This window comes from Ixodes scapularis, unplaced genomic scaffold (genome assembly GCF_016920785.2).
Source record: "Ixodes scapularis isolate PalLabHiFi unplaced genomic scaffold, ASM1692078v2 PGA_scaffold1__304_contigs__length_218370807, whole genome shotgun sequence".
Lineage (NCBI taxonomy): Eukaryota > Metazoa > Arthropoda > Arachnida > Ixodida > Ixodidae > Ixodes > Ixodes scapularis.
In genome coordinates, this window is record NW_024609846.1 from 145818175 (window position 1) to 145836759 (window position 18585).

The 18585-nt window shown below is 45.9% G+C and overlaps 3 protein-coding genes across 3 annotated transcripts in view; 1 reads left to right on the top strand and 2 right to left on the bottom strand.

Annotated features, from left to right (window-relative positions):
• LOC121835846 (salivary glue protein Sgs-3-like) overlaps nt 1-3985 on the bottom strand; it is a 64995-nt gene extending 61010 nt beyond the window's left edge. The window contains exon 1 of the mRNA XM_042290364.1: nt 3643-3985. Coding sequence (XP_042146298.1) covers nt 3643-3985 — 343 coding nt within the window. The remainder of the gene's footprint in view (nt 1-3642) is intronic.
• Nucleotides 3986-3992: 7 nt separating this feature from the next.
• On the bottom strand, nt 3993-5330 carry LOC121835847 (spermidine/spermine N(1)-acetyltransferase-like protein 1). The gene has a single exon (XM_042290365.1). The coding sequence runs from the start codon at nt 5328-5330 to the stop codon at nt 3993-3995; it is 1338 nt and encodes a 445-aa protein (XP_042146299.1).
• Nucleotides 5329-18585, top strand: part of LOC120843396 (octopamine receptor Oamb) — a 243256-nt gene continuing 229999 nt past the window's right edge. Inside the window, exon 1 of the mRNA XM_042290367.1 lies at nt 5329-5410. Coding sequence (XP_042146301.1) covers nt 5329-5410 — 82 coding nt within the window. The remainder of the gene's footprint in view (nt 5411-18585) is intronic.

Consider the following 18585-nt stretch of genomic DNA (forward strand, 5'->3'; position numbering starts at 1 on the left):
TGCGCAATTGTCTTCGAACTACAAATGAAAGGCAGCCCAGCATGCCTGCGCCCGTCAGAATACATTGGCATCGTGCTGTTGTATTGGTATTCGTTGCCTTTTTTGTCCCATACAAAAAAATATGCCCAAACAAAAATTGCCAAAAAAAAAAAAAAAGAATACGCGCAAATATAGGTCCTGAATAAGTCGGACGAGCGGAACTTTGTCCTGCGAAGATGGCGACAGCGGGAAGCAAGGCCAGGGGCGGGGGTGTACGCACGCGTAGAAGCTTACTGGAAAAAGGTACATGGTAAGTCAGAGCTCAGTCGAAGGATGAGAGACATGTAAACGCATACACACAAATAGTTCGTTTTCACGGTACACTATTTCGATCTGGTTGGAGTAGCTACGAAGAACCTACCCAGAAAAAGGTGCCGAGAGTCGTGTCGCTGTGTCTTTGACGTTTGTTGATTGGGGTGATGGGCTCGTAGCCTTCGCTGCGCTCTAAAGGCATAGGTGCTAAAGTCCCTGTAAACGAAACTTTATTTTTATTTATTTATTCATTTGTTTGTTTACCTTCAAGGCCCGAGGCATTATAGGGGGGAGTGGATTACATTTCATAAGGTAGTACAACATTGTGCAGTTATCAGTATAGACAAATAAGAGGCCCCTAATCATACAATAATAGCTAAGGCGTTCTCGAAAATATTGGGGTCTTCGATGGTTAACGTAGGTGCGGGAAGGCGATTCCACTCATCTGATGTGCGTGGGAAAAAGAACTGAATAAAAAGCGTTAGTTTTGCAGAGTGAAATTCCAACCTTAAGAGCACGATCCAACCTGGATGAGATATACGGGGGAGGTAAAATAAAATTGTGGCGCAGATATGGGTGATGAAAGAGCTTGGGAAATAGACATAGTCGAAATAATTTACGGCGAGATGCTAGCGTTGGTAGGTTGAGGCTAGATTTCATTGAGCTTAAGCTGACAGTTCTGTTATATGTATTGAACCATGATTAAGAGCGCTAAAAAGACGTACACAAGATAGAAGACAAACACGGGCGCTACTCAAAACTGTGAGTAGCGCCCGCACAGTTGTGAATAGCGTCCGTGTTTGTCTTCTATCTTCTTTACGTCTTTTTAGCGCTTTTAACCATGGTTCAATACAGTCAACACCAACTAGCCCAACACAAGTTCTTTTACAGTTCTGTTATAGTTAGATAGGATAAAATAAACTGAATTATTTTGAACCATTTCAAGTGAACCTATTAAGTTTTCTTGGTAAGGATACGAAGGAGGCAATTCTCCCTCTCCCAGACTATGTCTCCTTAGCTGCACGACACCATTTTTGGACGAAGATGCCGGTCATTAACAGTATTACGCGCTCTCCCATTGACGCCGTAATTGGCCAGCGCGCGTTCCTCCCCCTCCCGGCGTATCTCCCAGGCTGCAGGATGCCATTTTTGAGCGAAGACACCGGCGAAGAGGAAACGTTTTTGAAGAATGAATTGCCTTACTTTCATATATCTACAAGAGGACTTTAATAGACGTACTCACCGTCCTCCCCCTCTTCCTCCGTCGCACACGACATTTGTTCTCTAATTCTCGCTCTCTCGCACTCACCCATGATCATGCTCGTCCCAGGAGAGCAAGCGGCGCTCTTTAAGAAAAAAAGTCGTTACTTATACGCATAGGGAGATTAATTTACACACTGACCGTCGTGCGGATGTCATAGCACGCGGTCTAGACAACCGATCGAAGACAGCGCTAGAACTCTTGGGATAGAAACTGCTGAAATTGCTGCCAAAGGAGATGCAATGCGATAGCACTTAAGCTGCGACTCACGCTGCGACTCACGCTGCTCAGAAATACTATACAAAAGACGCAATGTTCGCTGCAGACAGAATCACAGACTTATCTGCGGGCACGCCTCCAACGTACACTCTAAGAAAAAAGATGGTCTCAAGGGACTAACGGCAGCATTTGGTCCTCTGAACTCCCATTTGCTCCCCGAAGAGACCATCTGGTTCGAGCTAGGTACCGTGCGCAAATGCTGGGGACTAGCTGTACTCGACCAGGACTAACCGAAAGGCGCGCGGGAGCAAAAGCAGCGAAAGGCACGGGGGAGCAAGAGCGCGGAAGCAAAAGACGCGCGGACAAGATGGCTGCGTCTACTTCATCGCCGATGGTCAGCGTTAGCGACGCACTTACTGTTTCGGAACGCGGGGGATGTATCCACAGACAATCGTAGCATCACAAATTGCAAGAGGGGGCATGTTTAAGGGTTAAAGCTAACTTTATAACGATCACAGCCTCCGTACCACTACGTCGTGGAAGCCGCCGCTGACTCAAGCGCAGCCATTGTTGATGCACTGGCCATGCCGCTTTCGAGCATTGTCCTGGCGTCCTTCCCCTTTGCATACTTTTGAACGTGCTTTGAAAACGTTTATATTTTCTTTTTGGTTTAACTGTAACGTAGAAATTTTTTTTTTATCACTTAGCACGTGGTAAAAACGTTTCCAAAGACAAAAAAAAGATAAACTCTGGTTTCTTTTCTTTTAATATTCTTTACAATATTTTTTTTTTCGAAAGAGATGATGGGGTTGCCACGGAGACGCGCATGCGCACAGTGGGGAAGCTATGCGGGGAAGCGAGAACACGGCTCCTGGGAGCCTATGGGGACGCTGTTTTATACTGTCACAAATAATTACTGTGTGTACCGTTACGTCTTTGTAAGAGATAAACTCCTTGGAAAGTTTAGCAACAATATTGGAGAACAATATTGGTACGAAAGCAGCACCATATTTGTAACGCCGTTCACGGTTGAGATGGTCACTGAAAAAACGACTCCCCTTATATAATCAGTATAAAAGGCGCATGGGTAGGCTTTGGGGTGACGATTGAAATAGCGTGTCGTCGCGTGTGTCTCGTCGCGTGTGTGTAGTGTGTGTGTGTTGTGTGTGTCATGTGTGTTCTAATTCCTTGTCGATATTAAAATGTGTACAACGTGTGCGAATGTGAAATAAGCGTTGTTCGTATGTGAATGTAATAAGCGCCGAAACGATCTACCCCAGCGATGCTATATTTTTTACCAACTTTGAATTTGACGTTGACTAGCGCCACCTGGGTGTGTAAGCGCGCAATTTGGTACTACATAAGGTAAGGACACAACATTTAGTCCCAGGGGCCTAAACGCAAGGGTGCAAAAGTTACTCCTAGGGGTTCAACTTTAAGGGACTAACGGTAGGGCAGCAAGGGTTGCTCCCGTCACCGTTCCTCCCCTAGGGGACCAATGGTTGTGTCAGCGCATTTGCTCCCTTGAGGGAGCAAGTTACGCTCCCTTTTTTCTTAGAGTGTATGTATGCTTCATACCTGCTTCGAACATGTCAGCAGCAGGCAATTTTTGTACGACCAAAGTGACAGGTTCTTCGTCCAGGAAAGAAACACTCCTCTGGCAGTGTCTGTAAACTGTCTCTAATATGATGTATTAGCGCCGTGACCGCGGCTCTAGATAATTTGCGTATACTGAGCGCCAAACATATCCTAGGGTTGTCGCGGTCTTGGAAATACGCTGGCATTTATTGCCCTGGTGCACGCAGTCGTCTTTCGTTTGGACGATTAGGGTTTGGACTGGTCTGGTTTGAACTGGTCTGGTTTGGACTTGCCTGATTTGGACTGGTCCGGTTTGGACATGTCTGGTTTAGACTTGTCTGGTGTGGACTTGTCTGGTTTGGACTTGTCTGATTTGGACATGTCTGGTTTAGACTTGTCTGGTTTGGACATGTCTGGTTTAGACTTGTCTGGTTTGGACTTGTCTGATTTGGACTGGTCCGGTTTGGACATGTCTGGTTTAGACTTGTCTGGTTTGGACTTGTCTGGTTTGGACTTGTCTGATTTGGACTGGTCCGGTTTGGACATGTCTGGTTTAGACTTGTCTGGTGTGGACTTGTCTGGTTTGGACTTGTCTGATTTGGACATGTCTGGTTTAGACTTGTCTGGTTTGGACATGTCTGGTTTAGACTTGTCTGGTTTGGACTTGTCTGATTTGGACTGGTCCGGTTTGGACATGTCTGGTTATGTCTGGTTTAGACTTGTCTGGTTTGGACTTGTTTGGTTTGGACCTGTCTGATTTGGACTGGTCCGGTTTGGACATGTCTGGTTTAGACTTGTCTGGTGTGGACTTGTCTGGTTTGGACTTGTCTGATTTGGACATGTCTGGTTTAGACTTGTCTGGTTTGGACATGTCTGGTTTAGACTTGTCTGGTTTGGACTTGTCTGATTTGGACTTGTCTGATTTGGACTGGTCCGGTTTGGACATGTCTGGTTTAGACTTGTCTGGTGTGGACTTGTCTGGTTTGGACTTGTCTGATTTGGACATGTCTGGTTTAGACTTGTCTGGTTTGGACATGTCTGGTTTGGACTTGTCTGATTTGGACTGGTCCGGTTTGGACATGTCTGGTTTAGACTTGTCTGGTTTGGACTTGTCTGGTTTGGACTTGTCTGATTTGGGCTGGTCCGGTTTGGACATGTCTGGTTTAGACTTGTCTGGTTTGGACTTGTCTGGTTTGGACTTGTCTGATTTGGACTGGTCCGGTTTGGACATGTCTGGTTTAGACTTGTCTGGTGTGGACTTGTCTGGTTTGGACTTGTCTGATTTGGACTGGTCCGGTTTGGACATGTCTGGTTTAGACTTGTCTGGTTTGGACTTGTCTGGTTTGGACTTGTCTGATTTGGACTGGTCCGGTTTGGACATGTCTGGTTTAGACTTGTCTGGTGTGGACTTGTCTGGTTTGGACTTGTCTGATTTGGACTGGTCCGGTTTGGACATGTCTGGTTTAGACTTGTCTGGTGTGGACTTGTCTGGTTTGGACTTGTCTGATTTGGACTGGTCCGGTTTGGACATGTCTGGTTTAGACTTGTCTGGTTTGGACTTGTCTGGTTTGGACTTGTCTGATTTGGACTGGTCCGGTTTGGACATGTCTGGTTTAGACTTGTCTGGTGTGGACTTGTCTGGTTTGGACTTGTCTGATTTGGACTGGTCCGGTTTGGACATGTCTGGTTTAGACTTGTCTGGTTTGGACTTGTCTGGTTTGGACTTGTCTGATTTGGACTGGTCCGGTTTGGACATGTCTGGTTTAGACTTGTCTGGTTTGGACTTGTCTGGTTTGGACTTGTCTGATTTGGACTGGTCCGGTTTGGACATGTCTGGTTTAGACTTGTCTGGTGTGCACTTCTCTGGTTTGGACTTGTCTGATTTGGACATGTCTGGTTTAGACTTGTCTGGTTTGGACATGTCTGGTTTAGACTTGTCTGGTTTGGACTTGTCTGATTTGGACTGGTCCGGTTTGGACATGTCTGGTTTAGACTTGTCTGGTTTGGACTTGTCTGGTTTGGACTTGTCTGATTTGGACTGGTCTGATTTCGACTGGTCTGGTTTGGACTAGTCTGGTTCGAACTGGTGCGGTTTGGACTGGTCTGAGCAAAGGGCCGGCTTACGGATCTCAAGTTGTCGGGTTCGAATCTCGGCCGAGGTGCTCTCAATCTGCCAGAAACTTAGTGCAAAGAAAGCGCCTTGCAACCGAGCTTTCAGATGCACGTCAATAGATCACCAGATTGTCTAAAGTAATCCCCAGTGCTCCTCTCAGGCGTTTGGTTGGTTTGGCACGTAAAAGTCCCAAATTTGAGTTTGACTTTGCCTCCGTTCCCTGAACAACGTGTGCGTGTACACGCACACGTTGTTCAGATTTTTTTTTTAAATCTGTACATCTCAACAAAACGAGTAGTTGAATTTATGAAATTCGTGCAGAGTACGCAACATCCGATGATTCACGAGCTCCCTCATACTAGTTTATAATTGTGACGTCGACGTCGCATGAATGCGAGACGACGTCTAGTGTTTTTGACGTCGACGTCAAAGACACTAGAACGTCAGGATGTCTTCTAAACTACGTGTGCCCAAAGCGTGGAATTGGAATATGCTAGCCTGAGTGGAGGTGAGGTCCACTTTAACAATTGCATATATCATCTCCATATTTTTGCTTTGTTTATTTTTTTTTATTTTTTGTGGGAAGAGAAGCAATATTGTTTTAGAACGCTGCTCTTAGGCGCCCGTTTCTGACTTGAGCGGCGTCGGCGTAACCGCGAAACCTCCCCCCCCCCCAAGGACATCAGGAGGACCTCGGGAGGACCCCGGGTTCCTTTGGGAGGACCTAAGGAGGACCTCGGGTTCTTTCGGGAGGACCTCGGATACCTTCGGTGACCTCGAGGAGGAGGGTCACTTGACCTTGGGGAGGGGGCCACGTGACCTCGGGGGGGGGGGGGTCACGTGGCCCCCCCTCCCCGAGGTCACCGAAGGTACCCGAGGTCCTCCCGAAGGAACCCGAGGTCTTCCCGAGGTCGGGGGGGGGTCACGTGAACCCCCTTCCCGAGGTCAGGTGAACCCCCTTCCCGAGGTCAGGTGACCCCCTCCTCGAGGTCACGTGGCCCTTTCCCCAAGTTCACGTGATCCCTCCGAGGTCACGTGACCACCCCCTCCCCGAGATCACGTCACCCCCCTCCCCGAGATCACGTGACCCCCCCCCCCCCCCCGAGGTCACGTGACCCCCCTCAGCACCCTTCCATCCTCCTCCTCAAGAGCTTCGCTCTAATTCGGCGTTACAGGGAGTTGTAAACGGATTTCACTTTTTTATTGTGAAAATGTTAAAGAACTTTCTCATCAGCCGAGACAAAGGCGCGGTTTTTTCTTCTAGCTAGTGACATGCGCGGGTCGGGACCTGCACCTTGCACGGAATCGAGGGTCGCCCAGTTTTTCATTGATTTTATCTTGATATTCGAAATTCCCTCCCGTGTCGTCATACTAAACCGCGGGGGAACAAATTTGATGCTGTGAATATTTATACAGCGAGTGGTCGCGTATTCCCTTGATCGAGCGTTTTCCTAATTAGGGTATAGTGATTAAATTTACATCAATGATAGCTGCTTAGAGTCCTCCGCAGATCAGTTGGCGCTCTTTGACTGGAAAGACACTTAGAGAGAAAACAAGCCAGCCGTAACTTTTCAATTAGAATAGAGCCTCGAAGGTAATGGAACAGGCACGAAGGATAGTATTGAACTGGATCTTGTTTAACTCGTTAAGAAAGTATTGGAGGGGACGAAAACGCGAAGGTATTCGTCTTTTAATATTTCATTCAAGTTTTTGTTTTTGTTACAACGTTTAATGTTGCCATTGGATCAACAACCAGTGAAACCCGCAACCTTCGTTTAAAATTTTAGTGTAATAGTGGGGAGCTAATTTCCAGGATTTAACGGCTATTGCCCTGAAACTTTGTGTTCCGTCTTTTACGGCGCCTATCCCTATTCGTTCAATCAGACCTTCAGCTTTTGCTTAGATGTCGACCTACACTCTAAGAAAAAGTGAGCACCCCCTCGTCATCGTGCGTTTTGACGGCTGTAACTACCCCACAGGCTTACTTAACTACCCACTGGGCTCGAGCCATTGAGAGTTAGCACCCTGTTGGCAGGTGACAAGCACGGGGTAGTGACGTTTTATGAACTCTTGAATTGAACATTCAAGTGCATGCAGTCGTTCAATAGTAAAAGTCACTTCAAAAATCTCAAAAAGTACTTTAAACTTGTTTTCTTTGTGCGTTGGTTATCATATATTCAAATTTGAACCGGTCGAAACAAGCGTGTGGCTCAGTTCGCCTAAACTGGCAGAAAACAAACAAGTACAGGCAACCTTGGTAGCAGAATGTCGAACCGAAATTTTTATCGGTTCGGTTCCGGTTCGGGTTCACGGCTTTCGGTTCGGTTCCGGTTCAGTACCGGGGAGCAAAAAATAACGGTTCAAACCGGTTCCAACCGGTTTGAACCGGTTTGAACCGCTAAACTGAGAATATATTTTCCGCGTTGTTCTGGCAGTAAACACTATTTACGCCGTGAAACGATTAATTATATAGTTTCTTCTATCATCCTGCAATTCACTTTTGTTTTCAGGTACCAAAAATATAAAATTCAGTTATTTAATTTCGACGCAACAGTAGAAGAAAATCTACATTAACGTAAATAACATCGACTTCATACGACTAAACAACCCTTTGTTTACCAGTAGCCGTATACTTTACCTGAATCAAAATCAAAAATACAACAGTAAAGAGATGAGCTTGTTGGTACATACCTGTAAATAGATCAGCTTCAAATTTAGAACTATACAGTCTTTTCCTGTCCTTTCGTCGTGTTTAAGTAAAATTCTAAAGTTCAAGTTGATTTATTTACACGGTATAAAATGTCGCGAAGTGTGGTAGGTTGCATAAAATACCCGTGATTGGTGCAACTTTGTTTCGCAGTTTTAAAAGTCAAATGGTGATTGTGTCCTTGAACTAAGAAATTAATTACAGCACATAAAATCATTAAATGGGCACCTCGTGGCCATATATATCATGAAATATGGTTTACAAAATACGTTTCACAAAATATATATAAAGACGACACAACTGAGCTAAAAGCAATGAAATTTTCAAAATGTCAAAAAAGTTTTAGGACAATCTCTTTCAGCCTATTTTTTATAGAAACAGCGAGCGGCAATCGCAAGGCTTGTTTTTCTAACCAAACATTGTTTACGCTCAGCACCGCGATGCCTGCGACTAATCATGCAAAAAGGAGTGATCGAAATTGTTCACTCTAATCTATACGCACCTTGGCACTCAGATCGAAACTGGCCCAAAATAGCTCTTGCCCAAGTAAACATTTTCTTATACAGGATAAGCAGGCATAGCCTGCCTGTTGAGGTTTGTTCTTGACAAGATGCCGGTCAATATAATTGGCAAATGAGTGTCACCCTTGCTAACTGATGGTTCTAATGCGACAGCGATAAGGCGCTCATGTCGCAGAAAAGCCGATGTCGGTGACGTGACTGAAAAATCCTGATTGGTCGATAGGGTGATGACGTCGCAGCTAGATGCCCTCGCGCAGGAATTGCAAACAACCCACAATGCTCACGTGAAACGTGACATCGCGCGTGGAATCAAGTGATTAAAACATGCCATGTACTGCGAATTAAAGGTCGCTGTATGGCTCAAATGAGTTCACTTTATAAAGTGATTCCTTTGCCTTACAAAAAAAAAAACAAAAAAAAAGATGGAAGAATTTTAGGCGGGATTTGAACCCACGACCCTTCGGTTGCAAGTCAGACGCTCTTGGCTAGGCCACGCGAGGCACGCTTGCACGGCAAGGCGATGCAAACGAGGCCCGTTAACGCTATCACGTTCCACTTTTAAAGGCGAAGCTTAAACGTCTTCCAAGGTTCTTTTTTTTAAGTAAAACGAAGCAGTATTTCACGTTCTACTCGACATGGCAGCTACTTAATTGGACACTCTCTGATGATTTCCGTGCGTAATTGTCATAGTTCCGCCGCACGCTCCTGTGTAACTTGTTTTTATCCCGCCCATAGACACATAAAAGTAATGTTCATCACGTAAATAAAGGGGCAATAACAGAATTCTATATGTTTGAGAAGCTATATACGTGAGGAACATATAGTTATTTAAATTCGCTTCAAATTCAGAAATGTGCATAAGGCTGTCCCAAATCACTTACAACGTACCTGCGGAGGATAAAAACGCCGGAAAAGGTCGGCACAGGGGAGGGGGGGGGGGGGGGGGGGGGAATTGCTTTAAGGTGGTCGGTTCCTTATTTATGCAGTTAGTAATTAAATGCATTTTTATAATGATCAATAAATTTTACTCTATGAAGTTCACAAAACCGCTTGAGACCGACACGGAAGGACGATTCTCGAAACTACGCGAGCTGTGGAGTCTGCGTAAAAGTGTTTTCTGTTTGCTGATTGACAGTGTGAAACAACGGGTTCCAGGGTGCGCCAAAGAGGGCTTTGTGCTCACATAATAGATTGGAAGTCAAATTCATGAAATGTTCAAAAATAGAAAGCTAATAATTGTTATTTTTCTAAACAATTTCTTACAGAACGCCTTACTGCAAAAAGATATGCGTAAAAATGCACGCAATGAAATTTATAATTTTACATAAATAGGGCGAAGGACAGACAAAGATTCTTATTTTATCAGCTTCCATGAGCTCGAAACTTCGCGAAATACTGCCTCGGGAGGCTAATGTTATATTCGGTTTTACCTGCACTTGTTTTGGGCCCTCACTTTGCAACACTATGCTTCAATAGTCATGCGCTTTAGCATCTCTATGGGCTGCCGTATTTCATCGCGAGACTGCTATAAATGCTGCACAACTTTAGAATTAGGACATCTATTGCTAGTGTTGCGAACATCGCTTTCACCAGAAAGCGATGTTCGCCAGAGAGCGGGACTATTTAACATGGTATGCACGTGACGTCGTCACACTATATGGTGGTCATTGTGATTTCTTTTTGCTGAGAAAATCAAATTCAATGGTGCAAAATGCACGCTGCAGGTGGTTAAAGCTCAGTGAAAGCCAAGTGTTTGAAAGGCATGTAACATTATTCTTAGTGCATTGTCGTGAGGAACGGCGCAAGCGTCTGGCACGACAAAAACGTGCGTTTTGGCAAGAGTGTATTTTGCAAACAATCTAGTTTCTGGGGCCACGCTTTTTGGTCTGCGTCGGAGGTGCGGGGAAGAGGAACCTTTACAACACAGCATGATTTTAAAACTAACCCCTCCCCCCCCCCCCCCCACACACACACACGTATTTTATTTTATTTTTACCGCGGAGCTGTTAAGGGCTAGTTTCCCCAGTATCGTGTCCATCAGCAAAGAAATGATGACACTAAACTCTGGACAGCTACAGCCATCTATAAACGACGGCGGAAACCAGGCAACCGGCTTGCCGGCTGTCTGGTTGCCGCTGTCGCGCATAGATGGCGGCAACCTTTCCAGGGCCTTTCCACTCTTGCTTGCCGACTTTCGGCCGGCCATACAGCATTCCCACCATAGTACAGCTTCGCTGGTCTTCCTTCTTCACCAGAGTGGAAAGGCTGAGAGTTTTTTGTTGCTCCTCCAGAGAATATTTCGTATTCCTGAGGAATTGCTTCCTCTGTTTGGGTGTGCTAATTCGACAATTTAATTTGTCACATTCTAACAGCAACCCTCCATTGCTTTTATTTTGCACTCCGCGAAGTTTAAAGTGGTCATAAAACGATATCGGGTTGGAATGTTCATGGCGTTTCAGAGGCGTACTGGTCCTAGTCTTGCCCAAGTATACTCGCACAGGCCACCACTGATTCTCAAGCTTGTTTGTCGCGGTGAAATTGCGAGGATAAAATGAGACTATTTCTTTTATTCTTGCCTTCGCAAAGATTGATGTCGTAATTGTGCGATCAAAACCACCCGCCTGACGACAGTCAAACGCGGCTTATGCATGACTGGACACGAGAACTGCGTGAGGACTGTAAATCGGCTCCTAACAAGCAATGCCTTGGTGGACACTTGGGTAGTGGCTTGTGTCCAACTCTTGCGGTGATGAGAATAGCCGAAATCTAACAATGCCTGGAGCTCAGGACGCGTTTTCTTCTTTTCCGACCCCAGCATGGGGGTATGATTAACGTTGGCGGCATAAGATAGGTACCAGGCTACATGGCCGCTTCTGGCTCCGAGTTGAGGGAATGAGCGATGTCCATATTTCTCCAATTTCTTGGCAACTGCCATCGCCTAGAAAAAAAAAGCAAAGCCAAGTTTATTCAGTTATTAACGTTAGGGAGTTATTCTAAGTAGTATATAGTAAATGTATAGAAATATTCTTGGACAATAGAGAATTGTAGTAGACCGTTTTTCTCCTCCGCTACGTTATTCCTGAAGAAAACACCGCAGCTGCGCATGCGCGCCGCCAGCCTTATCTGCATAGTTCAAGGTCTTGTGGCGGATTACGGAGCGCTATCCGGGTGCTTAGCGGGCTGCGGAAACGGTCTACTACAATTCCCCATTAACTTGAGAACGACGTTCGTGCGAGACTTAGAGAGACTGCCAACGTTCGGCTCTCCCTCTAAGGCCACTGGGATCAAGTATCCTTTTTGTACACATATGTAGTTCTATGTTACGTCATATTAATAAGTTGCACTTAGTCATTTCAATACTTCTGTTCTCGGTGACATCTTTCGGATGCAGTTCAGCAACAACGAAACAATGTTTGGGTGCCTGAATGATGTAAAATTGGTCGTGCAACATTTTGTTTTGTGCTTACAGTGAATACTGTTAAGAAGTAACCCCTGACGTTGATAGCTTGCGAAAACATCCATTAGTTTTCCCCTCCGCGCAATAGCAGATAGGGAAAAAAAGAAAGAAAAGAGACAACTGTCTATCCCCTCCTCAAGTCGCAATTTGAACAAGCGGCCACGTGATGTGACGCTAATTATATACCGTCAGTGTTCATCATAGTCATGCGCTAGGGTTTGGAAAGCAAAAGCTGGGGCTGAGCTTCAGATATTGTTAGAGTTGGCTATTATCATATTTAATTCAACATGAGCCGTTGCCCAAATGTTTGGCGATTGTCAAGAACCCGAGCACTCGACTCTGGGTAATGAAAATCGCTTACGTCACGGTGTTATGTGACTCTCGGTGCAAAATCGCGATGTCATGTTACGTCACGTTGTCAACAAGGTCAATACATCTATACTTGGTTTCAGCTTAAGTCCCAACGCAGCCGACGCTACGAGCTAAGGGATCACTCAAGAGACTTCAAAAGCGCAAGTCGCTGGGCCTTTTCTGTTAATGATTGGTTCAGCGATGATGGAACACGTACAGAAACATAACGAATACCATGACGGTGCGCTTTTGATGCTCTCTCATTGGTCACATCAGCTCGTAGGGTCGGCTGTGTCTGGACTTAAGGTGAAACGAAGTATAATGACTTCCTCAAAATAAATCGATTTGACGCAGTGAGTCACGTGACGTTACTTGACAGAATGTGTTGACACCATGACGTCACGTAAAAGCGTGACACATGGTTAATTTTAGTGACAATACAAAGGCGCTACGAAAACCTACAATTTAATATACATCGCAATTCTGTATATGACGATTTGATCAATAGATGGAAATACAGCTGCTAGATTTTTATTTCCATATATTCATTTTGTGATACTAACAAAAAAAATTACCCTGAACCGTTTTGAACCGGTTAACATTATATTTTTTTTCGGTTCGGTTCCGGTTCAGTTCCAAGATGGCGGCGAAGATTTCGGTTCGGTTCAGTTCCGGTTCGGCCAAAAATAACGGTTCGGTTCCGGTTTTCGGTTCGGTTCGGCTCCGGTTCGACACCCTGCTTGGTAGGCACCTACTAAAACCCGAGGCAGATAAAAAGTATCGCGGTTGTCCTTTTTGGTTCCGTCGCAAGTTTTACCATGTACAGCAGTAAACAACTGGCAGCTGGCGTCGTGCTCGAGGAATTTAACCAAATATCTAGAAAAGCACAGGAAGCCACGCACAGGCGTGAGTTGACTTGAATTTTCGCCGGACGAGATACTCTCGTCGTCTTTTATTGTGCGGTTCAGTAAAGAGCGTGCTCTCAATAAAGGTGTGATCGGTCAGTTCTGCGTGCAGATCAGTTGCAACCGGCCTCCTCGGTTCCGCCGAACTTGCGCGCCTGTCGTACCCAATTTTTTTGCTTTCAAGTGCAGTGAAGTATGAAGCATTGAACACCACGACTGAGGCCGGACAGGACGAACGTACACAGATATCTGGGATCATGTCCGTGTCCGTGTATTTCACTATTTCTCTGTCTCGAGGTACATAATTCGCCTTCTCTGGTTCATTTGGCACATTTCATCGAGCATACTCGATAACAAAAATGCTTCAAACAAGGCCAGTTCAGACACTAGCGTTTGACAGCGTTGCGTCGAGAACCGAAATCCACTCACCGGCACGTCTGTGCTTCGTATCAAGCGTGGAATCCAATTCAAGGAATCATCTTGGCACGCGATATAAGCAGCAGGGATGCCCTGATTTCTTGCTGCCGCAACGCAGTCAGACGCACGCAGTCAAACACTACTGTCTCAACCAGGATTTAGATAATTTAGCATACGTATTTCGCGTTCGTTGCAGGCGAAGGCACGGGCCCGAAAGCAGCAATTCTGCACTGTCCTCTTGGCGCGAGCGCGAGCGCATAGAACGGATATTTAGCGAAAAGAAGAAAACTGAAATAACGCTTCGGGGAGGACCGGCGGACGGGCTTCGCTAAAATCACCTGCGCGTGCTCAGTGTACTCAACGCGTACCCAACCGCCGCTAAAGTCAGTCTGGATATGTAAAAAGAGAAAAGAAAATGCATCAGTGTGTTCAGAAAGTTGTCATTGCAGAAATTGGTTTCGATAATTAATACAATTAATTAAACAGGCTTCTGTATACTTGAAGTGTAGGCAAGCGAGAAAACGAATCTGTTCAAAATGTGACGTGTAGCGACTATTCAAATTTATTTATAACCTGCAGTTCACTTTTGCAATGGCCCTACAATAGAGATACGAGCGCTTTCCCAAGGGCAGCAGAGTAAAAGAATATATACGGCTAAATCTTCCACAGTCTTTTCGTATTTATGCAAAATATGACAGTGGTCACCATCCTAATCGATCACATAAAATACAGCAGTATATAAGCTGGTGGTGTCGACTAGACGTGTGTTTAGAAATGCAGAGTGTCAATATGTGATCTTGTATCTTGTGCTGTTTCTGAATGCGTTGATGTATAAAATGCTGTGTTGTCTGTATGTCGCGTATGAGTGCAGTATGGCGTGGGATATGTAATACGGCATTGTCTGGCGAGGCGCTCAGAGCAAGAATTGCTGGTTTCTTTTTTTCTTTAGTTTGAGCGCTGTCCGTTAGGTGGCGCGTGGCGCCGCCCAATTCAAGGAGCTGCGCGTTTATGTGTCTACTTATTTGAGTGAAAAACATGGAGCCGTTCCATGGCTCCGCGTAGCAGCCACAAAGGGTTCGGTCTGGTTCGCTTCTCGGCTTCTCGTCCAAATGGGATCAGTCCCATAGCCAGTTGAATGGGTGTTCCGTGCGGTGAATAGCGCCAAGTGCGTGCACAGACGCGGTGAGGATTACCAGGGACTTGAAAGTGGATAACGAATGCTAACAGGTGAGCAGGAGCGTTGAACGATCGGAACCGACGCCGCTTAAATCGGCGATGCTTCTCCTCGCCGCTGTCAACCGAAAACGCCGGATCACTTGCGGCAAGCACAGCAAGCAGATGCTCTGTTCAATAAAGACATAATTCCATTTGTCGCTATTTTGTTTCCTTCTGTGAATGTTTTCTGGCCGCGAAGTAAATGCAGCCGGCCTCGCGAAAGCAATCGCGGACAAACCCCCTCGAATGCGCCCCCCCCCCCCCCCCTCCCCACCCCTCACATCGTCGCCCCTACTCGTATTAGGTGCGGTGCCGGTGCTTCGAGGCGCGTTTCGGAGTGCTTTGTGCGCACGGAAGGCAGCGAACGGGCGTACGCACTTGAGAATCGTATTTTAGCAAAAAGCAGTCCAGCTCGCTAGGCCTTAGTCGTATTGCTCCACTGTCGCTTGCCAGCCGCCATGTTGCTTTTGGGGGTGCTCACTGTGATTACCTGCTGATTGCGTGTCGTGTGACTGCCCATGGAGTTGTTAGTATAACGAAGGGGGGGTAGCGATATCTGTGACGGCTTCTGACTACCCCAAGTGTAGTACCCTACGACAACCGTTTTGTTGATAGTGTATTCGTGTTTTCACTTCAAGCAAAAAAAAAAAAAAAAAAAAAAAAGAGTGTTGTTTTACGCATTGTTTCTGCGGCGGCGCGAAATAATTCTGAGAAGATTTGGTTGTCGAAGGAAGAAATCAGGCGCTTTTAGCGTTTGAAACGCGAATGTTTCGATAAAATAGGATAAAGGTAATCTGAGATGCACCTACATGCATCTTAACTTAGCACATGAGGTGGCAAATTAACAACGTTCCTCGATGAGCCGAAAATTTTTTCTGAGATTTTTGAAGTGAAAGCGACTGCTGCGACTGCTGTATAGTCGCCTTCACTTCTTTTAAGTTCCCCTGTTTTTTAACTACCAGTACTAAAGACATAGACGGTATGCGAAACTGCTTGGTAGTCTGGCAGCACTGTGCACGCGACCATCTAGGCAGCGTCAAGTATCATAAGTTTCGGCTTGGCAGCATTTCCATGGACGCTATGCCACTAAGCACGATTCGGAAACTTAATTTTTTTTCTGACTTCCGATCACCCAACGTGGACAAAGGACTTCGCCGTCATGCCTTTCATCTCTGACGACACTTTTAATTCTTTTTTTCTTTTATGCGAATACGCTTGAAGTTTTACTGTTTCGCGGTAGACTGCTCCACGACAATATATGCGACTCAAGGTTAGTTTTTTTCTTAATTGTTACTGGCGAAAGTTTTTCTGGTGGAAAGCTTTGTGTTCCTCTAAAAAAAACTGTGCCCTGGGCAATATTTTTTGGGGCTTGGCATTGAGCTCAAATTTGTTTGCGATAGCATTGACTTCAAGCACAGCTGACGGATGTTGCGCCATTAATGAGTTCAACCCTGGCAGTATAACTGCTCTGACTTTCTCAAAACAAACCCTGAGCGTCTTTGCACTAAACAATATTTTTCCCTCGGCTGGGACAAAAAAAAAAAAGAAAAAAAAAAGGAGATTGGGAAATGAAGTTGGCACCGCCCGTGTTGCTCTCCTCGACGTCCGCAACGCACGTTTTCGCCGCCGCCGACATCGAAGTTGTAGCCACTGCGATGAACCCAAGTCGAACGCCACGTTCGATGTAATCGAACGAGGCGTTCGACAAAAAAGACAGCAAAATCTCGTCTCTGTAAGTGTTGAGCAAACAGACACGTCGTCCGTATATGTTGTATTTTCTATTCTACATGACCGCGCTTTAAATATTCAAGAATATTTTATCAACAAACTCTCCTGTTTAGTTTAAGAGTGTTTCACAAACCTCGTTAATCGACGCCAGATTATATGTATAGCAATCTCTGCAAAGCGGTGAGATTGGTTTCTGGATTTCCAAAGTAATTTTTGTTTTAAATATATGACATTAAATTGAGGGCTCTGTGGTGTTTTTAGCTTTTGTTGTTCACTGTTAACAATACGCATCTTCAATTATAGTTGGTTATTATTTGACAGATTATTAAAACTGTCATCTTCTCGCCTCGCTTAACAGCCTTGGTCTCGTCCGCATGCATTGAGCTGCTTGCGCATCAAGAGAAACAAAGGCCGACACTACAACGTGCATAAAAGAGGAAAAACAAGTTCAGAAACAGATTTGGTACAACTTCGTGAAAAGATTAGGGGCCAGTTCTATAGTTGTAAATGGCTTCACGAAGCGCCATAATGTCCGCATGTTTCTTCACGTGGTCACGGACTGTTTTCGTCAAAAGCTGCGTCTGAAGTAACAAATGAAGATAAGAAAAAAAAAAATGTGAACGCTGTTCACGTTTGCGTTCACGTCACGTACAAATCGAAGGTTTATCGCTGCATCCACAGCGGAACGCAGCGACACGTTGGCATCGCATCCCTCGCAAGGAGCGCGGTCGCTTGTTCACGAGGGGCCTTTGCCGGTCGAATCACCGGTTTCATTTTCTCGCCGCTACCAAGATGGCGGATGTAGTTCTCGGCGCGCTACTAGATGGCGCTCTACATTTCGCACGTGGTCTATGCGGAGGGCAAGTTCGTCTGCTTCTTGCGCAGGGGGTAGCGGTGACGTCAGAACGCCGAGCCCTGATTGGCTGGTCGCGACCCCCTATCTGAGCGTCGTCTGCTCCTTTGCAACGTCGTCTGCTCGCAACGTCGTCTGGGTCTGTCTTACCTTTCCTGAGACTTTCGGAAGTGCAAAGGCCAGATTCACGAAACGATCTTACGCCAAAAATGTGCGAAAGACAAAACCTTAGGAACAAATTCGTATTCACGAAACGAAATTTTCGTAAGTTTCGCGCAGGTTACGACGAAATCCTACGACAGCTCCGAAGCTGTCTTACGCACTTCTTACGTTCAAATCAGCATGGCCGACAGCGTCGCGGTCGCGACGACCCACGGACGTTTATTTTTCTACGTACGCTTCTCACACGTCCCGACTTCAAGCAGCAAGAAAAAAGTAAAAAGTACTTGAAACAGACCACGACGAACAAGAACGCTGGATCCACAAACACCCGGGAAAAATTCAACGGCCACGATTCCACCGAACGCGACCAAGCGAGCTTCGGCAGTTAGGCCTAGCAGGCACTCCGCGACTCGGCGACCGTCTGCCCACGACCGGCTGGCGTGCTGAATGGGATATGCCCGCGCGACCCAGTGAACCCTTCCCGTATTTTACTTTGATCGCTGACCTCAATTTTAGATTAAGAGGTCAATTTCCTCCTCTTGTTATCTCCTTGTTTCTCGAGGAAACGGTGACTCTCGCCGGTGAAAAAGCGGTGAATCTCCGACAGACGCAGGAGAGATAAAGCAGCCATCGCTTTGACTAGCCGACGTAAAGCAGACGACGTTAACTGCGCCAACCCGCCGACGCCGTTAAAGAATGAGGGGTCTCGCCGCACACGAAAGGAGGGAAAAAGTATTTGGGAGTGAACTTGCGGACACTAACACGCTCACCTCTCGGTTCTTAGCAAACAAACCTCGGCGCCTGAAG

What these genes read in the sequence shown, in the direction of transcription:
- LOC121835847 (XM_042290365.1), bottom strand. Translation starts at nt 5,330, where the DNA reads ATGTCCAAACCGGACCAGTCCAAATCAGACAAGTCCAAACCAGACAAG.